Consider the following 22,655-nt stretch of genomic DNA (forward strand, 5'->3'; position numbering starts at 1 on the left):
CCTGTCTCTTTGCTATCCTTTGACTTTTCAAGGCAGCGGACTTGTTCCTTCCCTGGAGCGATTGCCTGGAACAATTTCTTTTCCAGAAAGGCTGAGGGGTGTCCAGTCAGGCAGCACCTAACTGAAAAACCAGTTCCTTTCCCAAAGCTATTTCCTTTCCTTAGGTGGAATTTGGTGGTTTTTTTGCAGGATTCAGAGCAGACATGTGACCCACCACCTGAGTCAGGAGTGGGTAATTCTGCTCTGTGGGTGATGAGATGGTTTTTCGTCCCTTTCCCTGTATCACCCCTTCAGTCACCAGGCAGCCTGCACAGTGCTGCACAGTGAGCTATGGGAGGGCAGATGTTGCCTTCTTAGTAGCTCCATACCCAGCTACCAACATCAGTAAGGGAATCAAAAAATAACACCACTTTTAATTGCATTTATTTTCTCCATGCAAACTGATCTAGTGAAAAGCATAGTGTTCATGGCCAATGGCAGCAAAATGATTGCTTAAAAAAGCTAGCTAATAAAATAGTTTGTACCTCAAAGGGATCCCAAGACCCAAAAAATCCTTAGAAGCTTTTTCTAAAACTACTTTACCTTCAATACATCATAAATATTTACTTCACCTTTAAAATCTACCTTTTATCTCCCCTTTTTCAAGGAGCACCTTTCTAAGTTGCACATACTGTTAATGCTGTATTTTAGTCTGTCAGTTTTGTGAGTGCCTTTCTAAAATCAGTGGTGTTGTTTATTCTGAAGGAGATCATCAGAAACTACTCTGCTTCTCACAGGCAGGAACAATGCTAACTGCAAACTTCACTGCTGTTCTTGATAATACATTTAATACCATGTAAATATTAAGGTGCTGTATCTCTAAACCAAAGAGATAACCTAAGCAGGATGAAAAGCACAATAAACTGTCTGAGCTTTTGTATGTCTTCTTAGAAGACTTCAGCTGTTAATTTTTAAAATAATTTTAGGTGTTTGCCAAGTTTTGTGAAGTAACACCTGTAACCAGGTGTCAGATTATCCAGATGAATCTTTGGAAAGCAAGAGTAGCTGGCTCGCATACATCTCTACATTTACAAATGTCAAGGAGGAAATTGCACATTGCTAGCCAAAGACCACTGCTTTTCTTAGCAATTGTTGGCCCTTTTCCAATGTCTTTCTCTGAGGGCTCTTGGAGATTTTGGCAAACTTAGTAAAGCCTGTCACAAATCTTAGTAAAGCCCGGCACATTCTTGTAAGGTAGGTATTGGTATGGTATATTTGTAGCTCCGTGTCTCAGATTTACAGTGGTCTTACTACAAACTCTGAAATAATTCTATTCACTCCACTCTGCAAATCTAAGAGTGGAGTTTGATTACTGTGGTTCCATTAAGATCAGATTTTTCTGTAGAAGGAAGACCCAGGGCTTCCCTGAGGAGCTTGCCTGTTAATTGCAGCAGGGATACATTTGCCAAATGTATCCCTGGTACGATCTTACCTTCATTGCACCACATCGCGGTTGTCTCTAAATTGTGGGGATATTTTTTAAAGGGCAGATCCTTTTTCCTGTTAGAATGGTTGAGCTACAAAGCTTCTGCAGTGCTGGGCAGAGAAGATGATGATTGTCCATCCAAGAGAACTTGGGGATTATTACAAAAGTCTGTCACAATAATACAATCAATTGTATTGAATGATGAATGATTGATCAAGTGAACCTCATGGGCAAGCTGTGCACATGGAAGGTGCTTAGCAAAATCTCCTTTTGAAAACAATTCCCTGCTTCTACTGAAGCAAAAAGTGACAGTACTTGAACTCATTGAACAGAGAGTGGCTGACTGATACCTCTCCTCCCGTGGGGAGGAGCTGGGGACTCTGGCTCTGTCCTTATCTGGCAGTGGCTGTAGAGCTGGGTCTTCTTGGGCAAAAACTGAGCAGGATTTGGCCTGCTGAGAGGTATCACCTGCACCTCCCTCTGTGTCCCTGCTGTGAATCTCCTGTAAATGGTCACAGAACTGGACAAATAAGCCCAACACATGTCTGCTGGTTTTGGTGCAACCATGCTTAGCAAAGACACCTCTAAAAAAGCTGAAACTGGAGGCTGATACAGTCTGACACAGAACTGTAGGGCAGGCTTTGTGCAAAAGGCTCTCTCCTCACATTAGAAAATGTGGCATTGTATTATCAAGCTTGGATGGCATTGCATTATCAAGCTTGGAGAAATGCAAGGAAAAAAATATCCTGAAGTCTCAAAGAAACCGTAGTTTTTGGAATTTAATTTTTAATACTTACAGTACATGGAAAGTGAGTGTCATGGTGGGGGTTTGTGCCTGACAAGTGTATGGTGCCACAAAGGTGAGGAACACCCTATTTCAGAGTGAGGTTTTGATACATGGAATGCCTGACCCATTCTCCTGTGTTCTAAAGAGATGCCCAGGAACAGTAGGGCATCTATCACAATGAAAAAGGTACAGCCTTCACAATTTCACAAGCAGCAGGTATTGCCTGAGTTAAATGAGGGGAGGGAAGTCCAACAAGTTTACAAACACCACTCAGAAAAAGGAAGCTGCTCTCAAGAAAATTTAAATTATTTTAAAATATCGGTGCCTTTGAAAAACTATATGTTAGTTTTTAGTAGACAAAATACTCCTGTAATTTTATTTAAATAAAATTGATTTATTCATGTAAGATGTCTGTCATATTTTCAGGGGAAAAAAATATAACCATTTATGGGACAGGATGGGGTGGGATAAACAGGTTATTCTCATAACACGTACAGACATTTGAACAAGTTGCACTTTAATTCAAGAAAGGTCAGTACTACCTTGTCATTAGAAACTGAGATGTTTGTTCTATTTAAATTATTTAAATGTATTATTTAAATGTATTATTTATTTTTTTTTCCCTTGTAATTAAACATAGCATGAACAAAGAGCAAATATGACAGCTAGGAATTTGAATCCTCCAGTTTCACTTATCCTTAAAACTTAGGTACTAAAAAACTTCAGTGGATCAAGCACCTTAATCAGTTACTCTTCCCCAAAATGTTTCAGTTCCTCCAAACAGCAGTTGGGGTAGGAGTTGCTGGTACAAAAGCTGGTGGAAGAAACCAGAACAGTTTTTTATCCAAAAAGATCTTCAACATGTGCAGTAGTGGAAGGGAGCCTGACTCCCAAGGACTAAGTAACAAAGAGCACATCTGTTAAAAGGGAGAAAGATAACTGGAAAACTGCCGAAAAATTTGTCCTTAAAATCTATTCTAGGTGCAATATGTGCTTGCTCAAAATAGTTGTCAAATAAGGAATAACTTGTCCTCAGATGACTTTTTTTGAACACTGATTTCTACCTCTTTGCTAGGTAACTGTTGCACTTCATGGATCTCTATATATGATATGTTTCTTAGAATGAAAATACATTTAGAAAAGTAGATGAAAACCATAATTAAAAATACTACAGCAATGCTAAGCAATTTAGTTCAGAAAGGAAGCTCTCACCTATAGACTTCTGCCATTTACTGACAAAACACTCTGTCAGAGATGGCAACTCAGAGGTCAATGTAGGGGTACAATAAAGGCATGAAATTGGAGCAGAAATGGTTTTGCCTGTATGCTGTGGTTACAAGCCTCTGCCTCCCTGAGGAGGGGAAGGAAGAAATGGAAAACAGGCTCCAGATCCATACAGCTGAACGGCAATTAAGCAACAAGAAATCACTTCCAGCACTCTGAAGAGCACGGCAGGGGCAGCTGTGTTCATGGTGCACAGCATTCCAGCCTCCTGCCTCCGGTGTTATTTACCAGGGGCAAGGTTCTCAGACACTTGGTGGGATTTTTATGGCTCCTGTGCTGCAGGACACAGCAATGCCAATCTTCCAGTAGGAATGATGGTAGGAGGGGAAAGCTTGCATTGCTTTGCTGGAATTTTACTGGTTTGTGACTCTGACTCAGATGCAGTTGACACATTAAAAAAAGTCAAAGATGGTGTTTACTGCTGGCACCATGCTTTGTGCACACTTAAAAAAGAAAGGAAATAAGAAACATCTGGCTCTAATTAAGGCTTAAAAGAAATGGAGGAAAGCAGAAGAAACATATCCAGTCACTCAAGAGCAATTTTATCTCCCTTCAGCTGCATCACACATACAAATTAGCAAGTGTTAAGGTTCCCTTTCAGTTTGTTATTCTATCATATAAACATGGTTTAATATTTTCATAAATGAAAGTACACTGTCTTTTAAGAGATGTTCATGTATTTGTGTTGGTTTTGCCATCTGGTGCCTTAAGTATTTTTCTTCTCTGTATTTTATATAAAGTGTTCATATGAAGTTAGAAATTCTCAATCAGTTTTGCTCACAATCCTACTGCAACTTCCCAGTTGACAACTGTCTCCCATTTGCAAAGCTGGGCTTGCAACCCAAAGTTTTGGACTCTTAGTATTTCTTATATCTAACTCAACATTCTAGTCAAAGATATCCATGATGATGTTAGCCATGTAAAGGAAAGAAGCAGAGATGCTCTTTCCTTTGAATAGGAAGGACAGTGTAAGTAACCATGAGAATGAATTACGATTTCTTTCCTATTTTGTCATTTAAAAATACCTGCAATCATCTAGCAGCATTTCTATTAGCAAAGGACTCAGACCTGTGATTCAGTAGCCCTGGATGGCCCGAGCCCCTGGCGGGGGGCTCTGAGACCCTGGCATGCAGCCAAGGACACGAGGGGTTTCGATCTTAGCCCATGGAGCAAATTACCAACTCTGTATGAAGAATTACAAGCCACAAAAGTTTAGATGGCACAACACTAGTAATCACAAGGTGAAGGGAAAAATTTTCAAGTACTGTACATGGGGGTCAGGAGTTTTAAGATGGAGGGATTTGGGCATGCCCTGTCCTCCTTTCTCCTTCCTAATCTCCATGTTCATGGTGATGTTGACACTTTTAGATTGGTTTAGAATAGAAGCTGACTGTCTAACATAGGTAATAGCTATTGGAACAGAGTTGTAAATACAGTACACGTAGATTTTAGTATAAAAGGTAGCACCAGCCCCCTGGGAGGTCAGTGTGCCTTTGTCTGACTTGCTGAACAGACCGCAGCAGCTCAGGAAGAAAATCTTAAGATAACATACAATAAACAACCTTGAGATGGGACAACTGAAGACTACTGAGTCTTTCTTTAAAGGCACGGGTTGGAGCAGAGACTTTTCCATCTTTCGGGGTCACCCCAATCTAGGGGTGAGCCCAGACAGGTATGCTTTCAATATACCACAGACTGAATTTAGCAAAGCTGGATGGAGCTTAATGTCACTGAACTGTTCTGGGCCTCAGTTTCCCCATCTTCAAGAACCAAATTACACTTGGTTCTGTTTTGTCTGTAGGAGTCCTGCTCAAGGATGAGCATCTTCCTGTGTGTCTCTTAGATCCAGTTTTACATTCTTATCCCTTTAAACAGCAGGAAAGCAAACATTTAACTGCTTATGGCAGGAGGCTGTAAAGTAATCAACATTTCAAGGCTCCAAAGCATTCTCTGTGAGCAGGATGAGCAGGAGATGTTTCTGTCCAGCTGAGATTTGCTGCTGTTCACAGTTTGACAGCAGTGGGAGAGCTGGGCCATGCAGCCGTCCTGCTTCCAGGGCTTGCCCGGCCAACCCCGCAATTTCTTCCAAACCCGGGGGATCCCCGGCCATTGGATGCACACTGGGGCCACTCGAGCTCTGCCACCCAGCCCCCACACACGGCTGTCCTGCCCCACAGAGACCCGTGCCTGCCCCTCCCCGATGAAGCCTCCCATTCCCTGGCAATCCCTCCGGAGGAAACTGCAGTTTGGCATCCCAGGGAGTGAAGGGCTCCGCTGGCCCCCGGGTGCTGTTTGCTGCCACCCTGGACTCTCACCTGTCACCACAGCGCCACAGCCCCAGCACCCTCCTCGTGTCCCTGTGCGGATCCACCACTGAGGGTCTTTTCCTTTTTCTGTTTCCCATGCTAGTGAGAATAACACGGAGAGAGGAAAGATCTAAGACAAGAAACAGGGCTGCCACAGACAGGCAGACATGCCCGGACTGGACAGAGCTGAGCCCAGAGGGGCAGCATGCAGCCCTGTCCCTCCTAAAGGTTCGTACCAGCCTGGCACTGGGGTGGTGGCACAGCCTGGCTTTAACTAAAACCTCTGTGAGCAGACTATTAAGACATTTGGCTATCTGGAGAAGTGCATTAACAATTTTGGTGCTCCCATTTGTAAAAACAATCTTAATTATTTCAGCATTTCCATAGTCTTTCCTATGTCCTGGGGAGTTTTCTTCAACACAAAGTGTCTTGGTCACCTGACATGAGTTAATTTTTATTTTCAGTATGAATATTTTGAATATGAGTATCATTATGAGTACCTTGCAGATTGCTGCCAATTAAATTAAAATAATAAATACATATATTTCTCATTTTTATTCTTCATAAGAGGAAAAGGCATCATAACAATCTGTATGGTGGTAAAGGAATTGTAGTCTGGAGTAGTAGCAGTATCAGTAGTATCTAATGGCTAGACAATTGTGCCACGTCCCAAGAGGCCTTTTTATTTTGCTGCATCCTGTACATCTCTGCACATCACATCAGCTTGTTGAGTCCTGTTTTTTAAAGTGAGATGGAATTGCTTTGATAATTAAAAAAGCCAAACTAATGTCCTTTCCTCACTACCAAAAAACACCGTGCAAAAGCAAGGTACTGTCCCTACTTACACAATGGGAATTAATCCACTGAATGCTGATGACAAAAAAAGACATGTTTATTCCAACTCCTTCTTAAAATAACTCTATTTTCTTCTTCACTTTGACTGTGTTGACTTTCACCCTGTGCCAGCCAGCACCACTTCCCCCAGGGTACATGCAAGTCTATAATGAGGACCAGAGTCAGTCCCCAAGAGGTAATAAACACACATATGCCAAAACTCTTATTTTTAGAACAGAAAAGGTTAAAGTTTTATCAGTAGACAATTAGTTAATGGTTTATAACAAGAGTATGACTGTATAATAACCATTTTATAGCATTGCAGACAGCCTGCACTACAACATACTTTCACCCCACTGGGACAGAATTTTGGTTGGAGTCACTGTTGTGTAGTGACTGTGACCCTTTGGGTGCTGTGTATTTGGCAGCTCCTCAGGTTCAAAGCAGATAAGAAATTATTCTGCCCCATTTGAGCTCTTTTTCCTTTCCTTAAAGGTTTAAACATGACTGCTGACAAACGTTATTACATCCATATTGCACGCTTCTCAGGAGGAAATATTTTTCTTCTTGCAACAATGTTTAAAGAAGTACCCCAGGCTTTTGTATGCTGCTGTAAAACAGAAGAGGATGACAAGCAATCTCTGGAGTGTTTTCGTTGGAACATGTGTACACTGCTCATGACTCCTTTGATATAACTTTGAGAAATGTCTTGACATTTTCTCACTCTTTTGGTAGAAATTTGACTTATTTTTCAAAAGAGATAAATAAACCTCTAACTATTCTAGTAAATTGTATTTTTAAAAGGAAATATTTACTTTGCAGATGCTTGTATGTTTGCATCCATACAGCACCTGTTCATGTTTTCATTGCAACTTGCATCACGGAAATATTTATTGAAAGCATACCAGAGACTTGCATTTTCTGTATCTGAAAATCAGGTCAATGTACTCTAATAAAACATTTCTGTGTGTAAACTTGGAGCAGAAAGCTCGACAGTGTTTCCTCAGCAAAATACTCACTACATTGAAGTGACACAAAACTATGCATGGACCTATATTTAAAATTCTTTGAAAGAATCAAGTAATCCTGGCTGCTTGCCCAGTAGAGAGTCACACATGATTTAAAACCAAGAAGCCTGAAGAAAAGTTCATATGAGGATTCATTAGGTTACATTTACTTCAAAAGATTTGTTGGATGTTTGTAGGGATTGAATATTCCTGAGCCCAAGAAAAGATGCAAATCTAAACAGTGATTATTTAACATCACTGTTAATTTATTGCTGTCAGTAATAATCTACCTTTGCTAATATCAGTATATGCTCAGACCTCCCTTTGATGTGATGGAGCCAAACCCAGATGAGATGGGAGTTAAGTGTCAGTGCGGCTCAGGGATCTCTGCTTGTGCCTAACACAGCTCTAGGCAAACGAGCTGCTAAGGAAGGCATTTAAACTACAGCTACTTCAGGGATGGAAAACACCTCCATGCCCACCTGGTGCACTGCTTGCTGTGCATAGTGGTAGAGTTTTTTCTTTATTCAGACTTCAATCACAAGTATTAGCATCAACAGTTCCCACGATGCTTGATCAAAACTCCCTCAGCAGTTCTAACAATTTTAGTTTAGAAATATATGCAGTCAACAATCAGTGGCATTCTCCATATGATTAATGTCTGCAAAACTTAAAAGACAAAGACAAAGAAGATGTTTTCTGAATCCTAAAATAAAACCAGAAGAATCTCATGATTTTAAGCCTGTTGCTGCATGTGTAATAGGTGTGACAGCATAAGTCAGCTCAGGAATTAGCATTAGTGAAAGACAGATTTCTCTCTGAAACAAAAAAGCCTCATGAGACCTTGAACAGTAGGCTAAGAAAAGTTACCAGGAAGCTCTAAATAGAGGCACAGTTTTGCCTGGCATGAACAGGTTCTGTGAGTGTCACGTTGTTACAGAGGAACTCTTTTGGGGAATCCAAAGGTAAGGCTGATGCCTTTTGCTGTCACCTGCCCTTTGCTGTCACCTCCCCTTTGCTGCCACCTCCCCTTTGCTGCATGGGCTTCATGGCAGCTCTGTCTGCACCTCCAGGGGTAAATGCTGAACTTTTTACCCCACAGCTTCCTGCTTTTCTGCTTCGTTGCTTCCAAAGAAGTCAGCCCAGTCTTCCTTTTCACCTTTCTCTTTCCTTGCTCTCTTTTGCAGCCTGTCACCAACCTTGCCCCAGCTGGCTGCAGAAGCAGCTTCAGCACTGCTCCCACCTGAGGCTGTCCCAGACACTACTCCTCAGCAGGCAGCCCAAGGTCCAGGCATTTGCAGGGCAGCCGTGCTCCCTCCCTGGTTTTGGGATCCTTGGTGCCAGATGACCCAGCGGTCCTGCCGGGCCTGGCTGCTTCGGGTTCATGCTCACCAAGCAAAGCAGAGGCTTGGAGCTGTGCTGCAGGTTCCCCAGTGTCCTGAGGATTCCCAGGCTCCCAGTCCAGAGCAGGTAGGTGGCTGAGCCCCAGGGTCACTCCTCTGCCACATGAGCCACACTGAGGGCCTGGTGAGACAGTGCTGCTGGGCAGTGGAGCAACAACGGCGTGAGCGGACACCCAGCTCTCACAGATCCCGAGGTTCTGCAAGCTGCTTAGGGCTGCACAAATCTGGGCCACACAAATCTCAATTGCTAGAGGAGATTTTCTTTCCTTCCTGTAAGATTTCCAGTGGAGAGACAATGTGTTTTGAAAAGCTGATGGCTGGGACAGACATTACCTAGCTACACTTAGATGTTATTCCACTATCATCAGAGACATCTGGCTGCAGTGGAGCTGAGACAGCCTGAAACACAACTGCTAAATAGCAATAACATGAGGAAAAGCTGAGCAAAGAGTGCCAAGAAAAGAATTACCCCTGCCACGTGGCACAGCCCTTATAGTTTGCAATAATCTTCCAGTTATATGAATCCCATTAAAGAGTAAGAAGTTAAGCAACTTCTTTAGTTCAGTGAGAACATTAGAAATACACAGTGACACGTGTTCCTGGAAGTGCTGTTTACTTTTGAATGTTCTGGCTTACTCTGTTTGTCAGTGTCTCAAAACACAGGCATTAAAATGTCAGATCAAATGGCAGTCCTCAAATCCACTTTTCTGCATTATTTGAAACCATACACCCAGTGCATAGATGTGCAACTTCCACTGTGACCCTTATTGGAAAGGATGCCAACTCCATCCTTCTCTTAGGGACCTGGTGAGATTGACTGTGAGCAAACCTTGCTCTGTGGAGATCCCCCAGCTCTTGGATCCTTCTCTCCAAGACTGAGGTCCGCCCACCCCTTCCCTGTTGCAATTTCTGCAGCAGAATACCCCTTTAGCCATTCAAGATTTTCCAGTCTCTTTTTAAAAAAAACCTTATGATTTTCAGAGCTTGCTCTGAAATATCATAATACACAGGAAATACCATAATACTTCAGAAATTTCTAAGATTTGCAACTTCTCTGCTATTGCTTAGACTGTGCCTTTTTGTTTCTTGAAGCTGTAGCATCCAGTTCAATGACTATTTCAAAGAAAACCCACTATTTCTGCCCAAAGACAGAATAAAAATTGTCACCTGTCCTGAATTTGGTATAGAAGCTATGGCTGAGTTTGGGGCATGGGGTTTTCCAGTTTTATCCTGTAATGCCTGTCTTAAAATATAGCATCCTTATCTGATTCTTGGATGTGTGACGATCCACGTCCTTATTATTGTGCCAGGCCCTTCAGCACTAGGAATCTGTGGCTTTGTTTTGCCTTCTTGGTCCTGTGAATTCCTGCAGAAGTAATTTGGGTGTTTCATGGACTTAACAGTTTGAGCTTTTGGTAGACTGGAGGGCCACACTCCTGCTCATTCAGCATCTGCACACAATTGGTCCCACCTATATTGTTTTGGGAATGCGAATTCATGTTTGGAAGCTTTGACCCCACATTCATGTCATTGGTTTTAGGGGCAAGTGACCGAGTATGGGTGAGATTTATGTGTCATACATATATTTTTAGCTGAGCCTTCAAAAAGATCATGTTTCTTTCTTTCCTTCATCAAATTAAATAGATACATTATTTTACATACCCACTGATGAAAATATATATATATATTTATATAGACATGCCTTGACTCTTTATTTGCACAGGCACTACAGAACCCATGGAACCTCCATGCTTCTGTCTCAACAGAGGCAGCTCTGGGAATGAAGCCTGTCTGTGCCCAGAGGAGTGGGTGGGATCTCTTTGTCATACAGGACAGTACAAGCCAGGCAGCATGGGCAGCTGGCATCGTTTCTGGGAACATCTCCACTTTGGAAGATCCCTGACCTTTCCTGCTGCTGAGATCTGGTCAGTACGGTCAGAACCACAAGCAGTGCCATGGCTCTTCTTACTTGGTGAGGCTGTATTTTTCACCCACCTCAAAGGAATAATACATCTGGGGAAGACATTACAGGTTTTGACAATCCGTGGCCTGTCTCTAGCCAATTTGGCCATTGTTTGAATTCCCGTGTTCGAAGATCACAGTGACTTGAAAGTCTGATTCAGGTCACAGCGACCACTGTTGCTGTGTCTGGATTTGCCCTGTGTTTGAGGACACCATTCACCTCAGCACCCTGTAGGACAATGCCTGCCTTCAGCTCCTGCTGCCACTGCTGGCACTGGTCTTGGATGAGTCAAATTTCCTACACCTGGAATAGCACTGTCCTGGTTGACTCCCATTTCAGTCCCCTCTGCCACAACACGGCATCCAGGCACTGCCCTGTGCTGGGAGGCTGCCAGCTCACTGAGCTGCAGGATCTCCAGAGCTGGTAAAACCCCCTGCTCCTTTTTCCCAGGCCAACAGCCTGCAATGTGGCCAGTATGTCACAAATACACTGTCATGTGTCAGTTGGACTTTTGTCAAATGATGTGACACATTTGGTCAGAAGGATGTCAAAATATCTGCAGTGTAACCAGGAAAATATTCTTGGTGAGGACTGCTAGGTAGATGGAAAGTTCAGGTCTTCCATGTTATTTCCCTTATGACAGAATGGGCAGAACATTCAACAGACAATGATAGATTGGATGAGTTCATGATTGGAACATTTGGGCAAAATGTTTCAGAGAAGTTGGCTTAAATAAAGTAATCATGGCTGGGATTTCAGCACCGGAAACAAAGCATTATGATGATTCTGTAATTTCTTTTGCTCCAGTGTTCTGCATTTGATTTTCTGTGAATTGCCTTAAAGAATAGATTTTAATAGCTATAGTTGTTAAAATACATGAGTTAAGAATGCTTGGACAGACATAATTAATGTGAAATCATAACAAACATTACTGAAATTACAAACCCTCAATTTTACTCTGTTTTCCCAAGGAAAGTTTGTACTGTCCATCTGTCTGTTGTTCTACTCTCTTGGCACCTTCTTTAACTTGCTGACCAGTTTCAACTAAATTTACTAGGTGGTTACACATCTTAAAGGTCTCAAAATCTTATGAGTTTTGCACATATCACAAGCTGGGTACAGAAGACTAACCCTATAATTATCTCAAAGAGGAAAAGGAAAGGAGACTTATGCCACCAGTGAGGAGGTTGAGGCCAGTCAATCCAGTCCAGTCACTAAGATGCATAAACTACCCACAACATTTGTCTCCTTTCCACCAGCTAACAAAATGGAAATGTATGTTTTATGTACTGAAAATATAAAGATGGATCTAAGAGGTGAGAGGGGCTGAGACATGATGGAGCATGAAGAGCACGGGATCACAGTGCTGAAGGTGTTGAGGAGGCTGGAAGAAAGGACAGTCAGGCACTGGGAGTATAGAGGAGGTGATCCAGTTTATTGCCAGGAAAAGAGAGCATGGCACACAATGTAGACAACTTTTGTAACCTAATTACTTTTGTTCCAACAATGATGAAAAAATTTCCACTTGCTCATAGTTCATTGCTTTTCTACATTATATCATGGTTATTTTCTTTCACAAATCATGACAAAGGGCCTGGTTTTCTTTTTGCAGTTTGTTCTGTTTGGGTCTTCTTTTGTTTGGTTTGGTTTTATTTTGCTTTGTTTTGTTTTAATCTGGAGCGATCCTAATGACATTAAAATATTTGGAATAATTTGAGATTTGCATCAGTGGGAAAACTTTATTTCAGATGGACTCTCCTTTTTAAGTCCGAAACCAAGTAGTATAAGCATTTAAACCAGCCCATACCACTTTCAGATAAAGGCTTGAATAACTAGAAACAAACAAACAAAAAAAAAGCTTGAATGAATGCATGTGTGTTCACAGCAACTTACTCTTGGCTTTCACCCCTCAAAGGGACAGCAGGATCATCACAAAGGTATTCTAATCCATGGGTCTAGAGAGGATTCATTCAAGACAGCTGAAAGACGTGGCTGATGCCCCTGTGGGCTCCTGTCACCTGTGGTGATGAAGAGAGTCCACAGAGAACTGCAAGAAGGTTCATATTATATTCAGCTTTAAAAAAGGCAAGAAAGAGGTCTGGGAGAACCATAAGCCAGTCAGGCTTACCTCAGATGCTAGAAGCATTTTGGAACATATCCTCTTGAAGTCTATTCCCATGCATATGAGAGACCAGAAGACCATCAGGAACAGCATGGATGCACACGCAGGACCAACCTGTCTGCCATATGACATAACTGCATGTAGACAACAGAAGAGTAACAAGATGTAACACACTTTGATTTATAGATGCCCTCAACTCCATGTCCCTCAGTGTTCTTGTTAGGTGAAGACACGTGTTGGGTGGATGAACAACTTGCTGGGCTGAAAATTAACAGGCAAGCTCACTGGTCAGTAGTAGGGCAGAACCATTCAGTGTCTCCACCCACAACCTGGGCCATGACACGGCAGGTCTTCTCAACAAGTGCACCCACAGCACTGAACCTGGGGCAGGGCAGAGGCATTGCTGACACAGTTGAAGCAGAGCTCCAGTGCAGAAAACCTTGAGAAACCTGAAGATCATTCCAAGAGAAACCTCACAGTTTCCAACAGGAATAAGTGCTGATCTCCATGCCAGGGACATTGGTACAGAGCAGGAACTCACTGGCTGAGGAGCAGGCCTGCTGGAAGCTACCTGGGAATTACAGTAGATGCCAAGTTCAATATGGGCCAAAGGAGTGTGGTTCTCTGCAAACAAGGTGGAAGAGCAGCTGTGTTATGTGGAGGGAGACAGGTTGATGGACACTTTTACCCTGCCCTTCCTGGTCCTGGTGAGGCACCAGTGGGAAATACAAGCTTAGTTTTGCCACCTGCAAGCCAGGTTAACCAGACTTAGGGAAGCTGGAGAGGGCTCAGCAGGATGCAGTGAGGTCAGTGAGGAGCTTTGGACAGGTGGCCTGCAGGAAGCATAGGAAAGAGCTGAATTTGCTCACTGTGCTGAAGAGGAGACTGAGGGCAGGGCAAGGCTCAGCCTTCAGCTGAGAGGGAGTTGCAAAGCCCATCAAACCCAAACCCACTCAGTAACACCAGATGGAAAAGCAAGACACAGCAGTCATAAAGTGCAGTTTAAGATGCTGAGATTGAGCATGAAGAGAAATGCTTGGATATAGAAAGGATCATGTCACTGCAGCCCATCTCCTAGTGAGGTTATGGAGCCTCTTATTGGCCTAGATGCCCTCCAGATGTTCCTTCCACCAGATTTTTGAGACACCTTGCCCTGCTAACCACCTTCTGGCAAGCAAGGCTCAGCTATGGTGCTGTAAGGCAGACCTCATCTTTGCAGCATCATACATCCTTATTTTTTGGTAATAATTTGTGAAGAAGGAAAGTGTCATTGTATAGTGGGAAACTGAGACCCTGTAGAAAACAAAATCCACAGAAAGTTAAGTAACTTGACATGAAAGTCTGTGCCAGAACTCAGACAACACTCCAGGTTTCCTAAGACCTCTCAGGACCCTGACCATAAATATGCTTTGAGTCAGTCCTGCTAATGGGATATAGTCAGCTGAAATGTGGTCTGAATTAGAAAAAGTTAGCAAAAACAGGACGTTGCAAGTCTTAAGATGAAGCAAAAATTTTCTGCCTGTGCGCTGCAATATTTTTTCCAAGTGTTTGCAGCTTTGTGAGGTAAATTTGTGTTAAGTTATAGCAGTAAGGCACATGAGAATGTATCAGGCTGCTCTTTTGGATCAGGCCAGTGTTTACTGGGCTCACCACGCTGCCTTTAGATGTAGCCAGTATCAGCTGTGGGGTCTGGGGTGCTCAGCCTGTCCCAGTCCAGCAGACAGCAGGGCAGAAACGTCCTGCACCAAAAGCCAAATCCAACCCATCATGGTTTAGAGTCACCAAAGGACTGCTCCCCATTAATTGTTTAAAAGTGTGCATTTTTTTCCCCTGCTGTATTCTGTGGCATTAGGTTACCAAGTCTGATTTCTGCCTGGGTATTAAGATACCAAAGATGAGGCTTCATAATATTTTACAGATTTTCAAGGACTAAAACAGTGAAAATAGAAGAGATGGCAAAAGTTGGGCTTTTAAGACTTCACTCACTTCAAAAATATCACTTGTGGCAGCTTAGAAGCTTGGGTTTAGATAAGATTTACCTAACTGCTTTTATTTCATTTAGGGCAAAAGATTAAATGAGCTTCTCTTGTCTCAGTACTATTTCATTTTGGAAACTGATCCTTATGCTAAAAATATTTCATCTGGAAATATATTATTTTTTTTTTCTTTCTGTGCAGGTAATTTGGTAAAAAATTTCTGTGCCTACAGTACTGAGACAGTGAACATTTTTGAAAGCAATATAAAAACCTTACTTTTGAACAGATTATAGTGGGTAAATATGGCCACTCCTAAAAGGAATGTGCACCTGATACTGTGAATGGTATGTGTTTCTTTCCTTTTGCTCCCATTTCCCAAAAGTAGATGTAAGGTTTGTGAAAGATGTTGGATTATTAGGCCAGATGAGAGGTCTGTGTTTGAAGTCAGAACTCTGTAGCTCAGGCAGCAGGAGCACAAACTTTTCTGCAAAGCTTTCTACCCCTAATGCAAAGAATTTCAGGTACGCATACTGAGATGGATCTGTGCCTGTCTGGGGCTGGGAGGGGAGTCAAGGTCCTGAACAGCCTTTTAATAGTAAAACAATCTGATTATATTCTACTCTTTAGCATTAGGATTCAGGATGCTTTCCATCAACTGTGGTTCCATGACCTGCCTCAGCTTTCAGAGACCTTGCAGAGGAGTAAGTGCTGCACAGCTGCTCCACATGTCCTTTGCATCTCTTTCCTGACAGATAAACTGTGTTTTTCAGGACATGGTAAAAAGTCTTTCTGACAGCTCAGAGCTGATGCAAGTGCTCCCCAATTGAAAGATGTATTTCTGCAGCTCTAACATACTAAAGCCTGTCTGACTTGGACATAAAGAATATCAGCCCGTCTGACAGGACTGTGTACATGAATGTAAACCACATGTTCTGAAAAGAACAATAAATAGTTAAATAATTGATGTTCACTTGTAACACTGAAAGACAAAGTTCTACAAGCAAACAGAAAATAACACTGGATAGGGTGTCACAGCCACAGAACAGTTTTAACTCCCAGTGAGGTCATGTGAATGTGTGAGAACTTCTATACTAAATGCATATCTTTCTGCTTTTAGAAAATTACAGGTGATGCTCCAATAGAAATCTGGATGTGCTCCACCACTTTAAAGCCTCCCCAAATTCTGAATTGTAATGAAAATCTGGACTCCTTAGCATCACGGGTAATCTTAAATTACTACTTAAACAGTTTCTGAGATTCTGCATTGTCCTGGGGAAAAAAAAATAGGGAGTAGGAATAGAAAATTGGGGCAGGAAATATATCTCATGTTCCTTGAAACTTCGCAGAAAGCAAAATAAGTGACCAAAGCCCTTTTCCAGTGGCATTCTTGACATATGTCTGCTTTGCAGATAGCCTGAATTTCCATCGGTGATCATTTTATTTTGCTTGGGTTTGCCTGAGCACAGCATCCCATTTCATATTTCTTAACTGGCCCGCAATTACCTCAGTCTGGTTCCTAGTTCACAGCAAATGCCTCTGAGCGGACACAATGCTGACCCAGGGTACCAAATCAGTGAGAATGTGGAAAGGATCAGGAGAAGACTGGCATGAGGATGATACTGACACCAACACGTTCAGAAGGATTAAGAGTGAAGCCTTTCCATTCTGTCAACGTCAAGAATCCAAATTCAAACTCTCTTGCATGAATGCCATATATAAAATCCATAACTCCCTAAATCTAGCTCCAAGGCTTAGTCCTGCTGTATCTGCAAAACATGGAGAGCTGAACATGACTAAGCACATTACAGTGACTGCTTCCCTTCTGCTGCTTCTGTGTTTCACTTCCTTATCACTAGTCCCAACTGAAAAAAAAAAGAAAAAAAAAAAAAAAGAGCAAAAAATACACCAGGTACAGTCCTATTAAACAAGAGAAGTCCTTTCCTCATGCATTTTTGCTTGACTACTGTACCTTCAACCCAATGCTTCACCTGCTTGAATCCGTTCCTGAGAAACCCTTGAGCTCAATATTACATTTTTCCAGTACATAACCTTCACTAAATGTTTCAAAGCAATATATAATATTATAAGTAGCTATTTCTAGTGCCAGTAAGGTGTGACACATGGTTTTTCTGCTGTCATCAGTAATGTGTGGGTTTCTTGGGAGCTGTGATGTCGGGCTGCCATCTAGTGAGCTGAGGGCAGCTTGGGGAGCTGGGGAATGGGAGCAGGAGGTGTCCATGCTAGTGATCCAGAGTCCAGGTTTAAATTTGATTATTTTTAAATAGAACTACTTCTTTTGAATCCAAGGTTATGCTAGAAGTTGGAAGCAAGACCAGTGAACACAGGTGTTCTTGATGTACTGTTGGTCCATCTTGCACATGCAGATGTTTTCAAGTCAAATAATATCTCCAGTAATTATAAATGCAAATTTCCTTCCTCCCTATGCAAGACATTCACTTTTCTTACCTACCTACCTTCCAAGTTTTATCAGTGCTTCAAAGCTGCATGATAGAATTAATCTTGATTTTGGTAGCTTCCCAACATAAATAATTTGAGAACAATTCAGTTCTTGAAGCAATTCAAGAGAGTTACTCATTGACAAGATTAAGAAACAGATGACTTGACCTGATGACTGGCAGATTTTCTGTCTCTTATTGTTATCTAGCTGTACCTTCATATATTATATGAAGGTACAGCTAGATGCCTCAACTTGGTTTTGTGTTTAGACTTAAAGGTGCTACAGACATTTAATCTCCATTCAGGGCTAACTAACTCGAGCTGGATCCAACCAGTGCTTATAGCAATTCTTATTGGTACCTCCAGCAGCAGAATATTTTTTTTTCTTTTTACATTTATTTCAAGTTGACACTGTATAATGTACTGAAATGAGGATAATGTCCTCAGTACAGGTTATAAGCTCTGTGTTGAAAGGCATGATTGTTCCGGAGAACATTTCTCAAGTTCTTTTGATGGCCTTTCAAAAAATCATGTTGTGGTTATTTAAGGAACAATGAAAGGTGCAGAGAAGTTTATAGACTCAGAACTCAGTGACCTCAAGACAAAGGACAGGTCCTGCTGCTACTTCATGGCACAGTGAGAAGAACAATGGGGCCAGGCTGTTCTTCAAGGTGTGCAGTTTTAGGATGAGTGCCCAAAGAGTTAAGTGGCAATATAGGAAATTCCATTTAGATAAGAGAATATTTTTCCCCTTAACACTGTTCAAACATGAGCAGTTTTCCAAGAGAGGTTGTGGATATTCAAAGTGATTCCCTGAGCAGCCTGGTTTCAGCCCCTGTTGGGCATGGGGACCTCCAGGGCTCCCTTCCAACCCAAGATACTCCAAGAATTCATGAAAACAATCTCTGGGGAGAATTTGCAAACACCACATACTTGACATTAACATAAATATTTTAGATGGCCAATTTTTATTTTATTTCTTGTATATTTTTATTTTGTGTGAGAATGTTATGAAGTGGTGACTCTTTTGCCTTTTCTCTTTTTGTTTCTGTTAAAGGACATTTTCCTCACAGGCTGAAACTGTGAGCTCCAGGAAGGTTTCAGTTATTGCAAGTAACACTCAAATCATCAGCTCCATGACAGACCAACTGACCAGACACAACATCACTGCTGCTGCAAACATCGTAGTGCAGATTATGAAAAAGCCAAATGCTTCAGAAGACTTTCAGGTGAGTCTTATTAGGACTAAAATAAGACTTGTGGGGCTTAATGTTTGTGATATCAATTCTGTCCCCCCTCCACCAGCAGAAAAGACACTGTTCTTTCTCTTAACTGTACATTACACTACAAACAAATGCATTAATTTTGTAATTTAGCAGAGTTATTTAAGCATCCTCCAGCATGTACTTGTGGAATCACCCTTGGGTCTGTTCTCAGAGCTGAGTGTAAACTTACCAGCTGTTTAGATTTACATCTGAAATTTTAATATGAGCATCCTTTACTGTTTAATAATTAAATCTTTACTAACTACATTAATAAAAGTGTGGCTTTATGAACCCATTGGAACAAAGTTTGTGCTCCCTTGAATGCCTTCCTTTACTTTTTTACTCTGTTGTGTACTTTCAAGCAATGCTTGTTAAGTGTTCTTACTTTGCCCATTCAGTGTGTAGCAAATGGGGAGATTTACTCAACTGCATTTGAATATTGCCTTTTTTTTTTCTGCATGATTTAGGCTTCTGTGGCACTAATGGCCACAGTGAGTCAACTCTTGGATGCCAACAAACAGAATTCATCCACAATAGTCTTGTCAATGCTACAACCAGGTAACTTGAGATTTTGCCATTTTCTTTAGATGTAAGTCAACAGCATTTCCCCTTCCGGTTCAGGATGAAAGCAGCTCATGAACAAGTTAAAATATGTTTGCCATTCAACTCCAGTGCGTAATTCCCAATTTATACCAACATGAACATTGCTGGATTATTCTGCTTTAGAGGAAAGATGGGGATAGGAAATGAGGAGCACTACCCATTGGAGAACTAAATCAGAGAGGAAGCTCAGAATCTGAACCTGTAGCTGTATAATAACACAAAATGATAAGTTTTATCCCACTCATTATTTTGGTGCAGCCTCATGAAAGCAATGGAGGAATTTTTTTTTCACTGCTAACATCTCACAGCCCGATGTTGCAATCTAGTCTGCTCCATGAAATTAAGCTCCTCTATGATTCTGTTTTTGGCACAGAGAAGTAAGTCCTGTGTGTTGTTTGATTTAGCTAGACAGAATGAACACCAGTATGAATCATAAATCCTAACTCATACACTGTTAATTGTTGCAGATACAGCGCTGGGAAAGTATCAGTCAACAAAACCAGAAATACAGGAAAGTGCTCCTGGGCTTCTTGGTGACCTCAGTACTGAAGTTCAGATACTGTGCAACATTTTAAGTAAGCCCTTTCTTTTGAAAACTGCAGCTGGGAAAAATTTTAATGAATATTCACCGAAAATCTCCTTTGTGGGAAAAAAACCCCTTAGCTGGTTGGTTTTTATGCATGATGATGCCTGGTACAAGAAAAGCAAACATCAAATGAGCTGGAGAATCTTATTTAAAGAAGAATGCAAACGTACATGTAATGGCTGGAATACTTTTGGTGTCTGTGAATTTTTCAGTTGTTTTGTTTTCTAAAATTGAGGGTGTGTTGAATCTTTGACCATAACTCTACAAACACTGAGATCAAGAACAAGTACATACTTACTTTGCTTGAAATCTGAAGACATGAACCATTTCAACTAAAATTCCTGTTACTGTCAGGTGTCAGTCAGGACATCCCCATCCTAACACCTGCAAATTGGATTACTCACTTGGGATTTTTCCAGATGTCCATTACTTATATTCTGCAGTGCTTGGAGGATAAATTGGTATTGACCAGGAGAAAAAGAAAAAATAAAATTATAGTTCTTCTACTGAGCTTCAAATATGTGCATTTCTCTGACATCACAAGAGTTTCACACCGGGCACCTGAAACCAGCAGACTTGCCCTCAATCTCTCAGTGTATCATCAGTAAAACTGAGACACCATAACAGCATAACAAAGGTGAAGTTAGTAGAGCACTTAGACATCATAATGATGAACGTAATTTGAATACAAGCCCACAGGGAAATGAATAATTCAGTTCTCTCACCAGGGTTAGAAAAAGATGTGAAGAGATAAACCAAGTAACCTCACACACCCAGCACTGACAACAAAAATCAATGAACAACTCATTAACTGGTCACTGCCATTTCTGTTCACTGTTTCAGAAAACAATACTGTGGAAAAACAGTATGATCAGGTAATAAAAGCCTTTATCATATTGCCAGTATAACATAACACTCCCCTCAAGACAGATAGATATTGAATGCACAGTTTGTCTCAAAAGAAGTCCCAACAGATTTCTTCAATATTAAGTGCACATTTGTGATATTTTGTAGAAATACGGTTACATTAGTCTCACCTGATGATCAGATTAGAGAGAGATCAAATCAGCCTCTCTTGATCTTAAGTCAAAACATAACACCAATAAAAAAGCCTATTATATAATCTAGCATTTTGCTTCCTCACTTAAGCTACAATTCAGATGAGTAATTTCAATCATGTAGATGAACTCTAATTTGGCAGAAGTGTGAAAAAACCCAACCAGTCAAAAAGTGAGATCTGAAGGCAAAAAGCCAGGCAGTCTCTTATCTTCTGACTTTGCACTAACAGTAAATGTCCCTGGTGTGACTATTTCTTATTTAGTGTTATTAAAAGTCTGGCCATTTGGACTGTGTGCATATATTAGGATTTAGGATATTATTTTTCTCATTTACCAGTATTTTCCCCCAGAAATGATATTAAGAGAAGGGTAATAATTATTTACACACTGCACCTCAGCAAAAATTGAAGATCTGTCTTAACATTCATAGGAATAGCAGGTGTTCTCAACTACTTATATAGATTCTGAAAAAAATCTAAACAAAAATCTGTAAATGCTGAATGTGTGCACGAGCATAGTGCAGGCTTTGTTTAGATCAAGTGGCATAGAAAATGTTCTTCAACTTCTGTATGCAACAGCTATTACTGCTGACTCTGTGCTGCTCAACTAGGACATTTGTGAGCAAAAGTATATTCCATAAAATGTCATAGGAATACCAGAGTGGATTTGTCTTACGGTGCATTAGTCCTAGATCAAGAATGAAAAAAAAAAACAGGTCTATGGACGACAGTCCTTCTCTCCAGAAGACAACCAAAATTTTGGAAAACAAGAAAAAAGTCAACATGACTGGCACAGCCCAATACACATATTAATGTGGGGAATATTAATTTTTTCATGCTATCTTTTAACTCCTACTTCCAGATAAAACCATTTTGTCCTTTGACTTTCTCCACCAGAACTGATGCCAGATGTTACTGCTTTCTTGCAGACAATGCTCTTATGTGAGTGTCCATTTCCCTACCTCCCTGAATTTTTAGATTATATGTATTCAAATTTGGCATGTTTCTCCAGAAAACAGTAATTGGCCTCTTCTCACAATGTTTAACAAAGTTTTTGAGCTTAAACACGTACATATGACAGATCAGTAATCATCACCATAGAACCATACAGCTAAGTGATCCAGGAAATGTAATTTCCTTAGAAATTACTGAAACAGTTTTACTCCTATTTTTATTAATAATTTTTAATTGAACTGCTTAATACCATGAATGGTTGTGTTCACTTCTTATTTGCACTCCAAGCTGCTTGTTCCTCATTAAAAGTAGTTCTAATTGCTGTACCCTGCAGAAGTATATTTTAAAATGTCCGCATGTCATTTGATGCGTGGATGCATGAGCAGCACTGTGCTGCAGGAGGGGAGGAAGGGCTACTCCATTCATCATTGTTTGCTTCCTGTTCCAGTGTGGATTCAGCTCTGGTCAGCAGTAACAATGCTACCAAAACCTGAAAGCTATTGTTTGGCTCACACATAATTCAACTGGCAGTGCTTTAATGCTTTGTCAGTGGAAGCCTGAATCCTGATCACTTGACTAATTCACA

General features: G+C 41.2%; 1 protein-coding gene across 1 annotated transcript in view; it reads left to right on the forward strand.

The window, feature by feature from the left end:
- ADGRG7 (adhesion G protein-coupled receptor G7) overlaps positions 1-22,655 on the forward strand; it is a 34,236-nt gene that overhangs the window by 401 nt on the left and 11,180 nt on the right. The window contains 15 exon segments of the mRNA XM_038143321.1: positions 1,161-1,233; positions 6,994-7,055; positions 7,058-7,112; positions 8,871-9,153; positions 13,686-13,878; positions 15,349-15,405; positions 15,408-15,484; positions 16,265-16,369; positions 18,678-18,833; positions 19,337-19,382; positions 19,385-19,427; positions 19,731-19,752; positions 19,754-19,805; positions 19,808-19,849; positions 19,940-20,047. Coding sequence (XP_037999249.1) covers positions 1,161-1,233; positions 6,994-7,055; positions 7,058-7,112; positions 8,871-9,153; positions 13,686-13,878; positions 15,349-15,405; positions 15,408-15,484; positions 16,265-16,369; positions 18,678-18,833; positions 19,337-19,382; positions 19,385-19,427; positions 19,731-19,752; positions 19,754-19,805; positions 19,808-19,849; positions 19,940-20,047 — 1,374 coding nt within the window.

Source organism: Motacilla alba, chromosome 1 (genome assembly GCF_015832195.1).
Source record: "Motacilla alba alba isolate MOTALB_02 chromosome 1, Motacilla_alba_V1.0_pri, whole genome shotgun sequence".
Classification (NCBI taxonomy): Eukaryota; Metazoa; Chordata; class Aves; order Passeriformes; family Motacillidae; genus Motacilla; species Motacilla alba.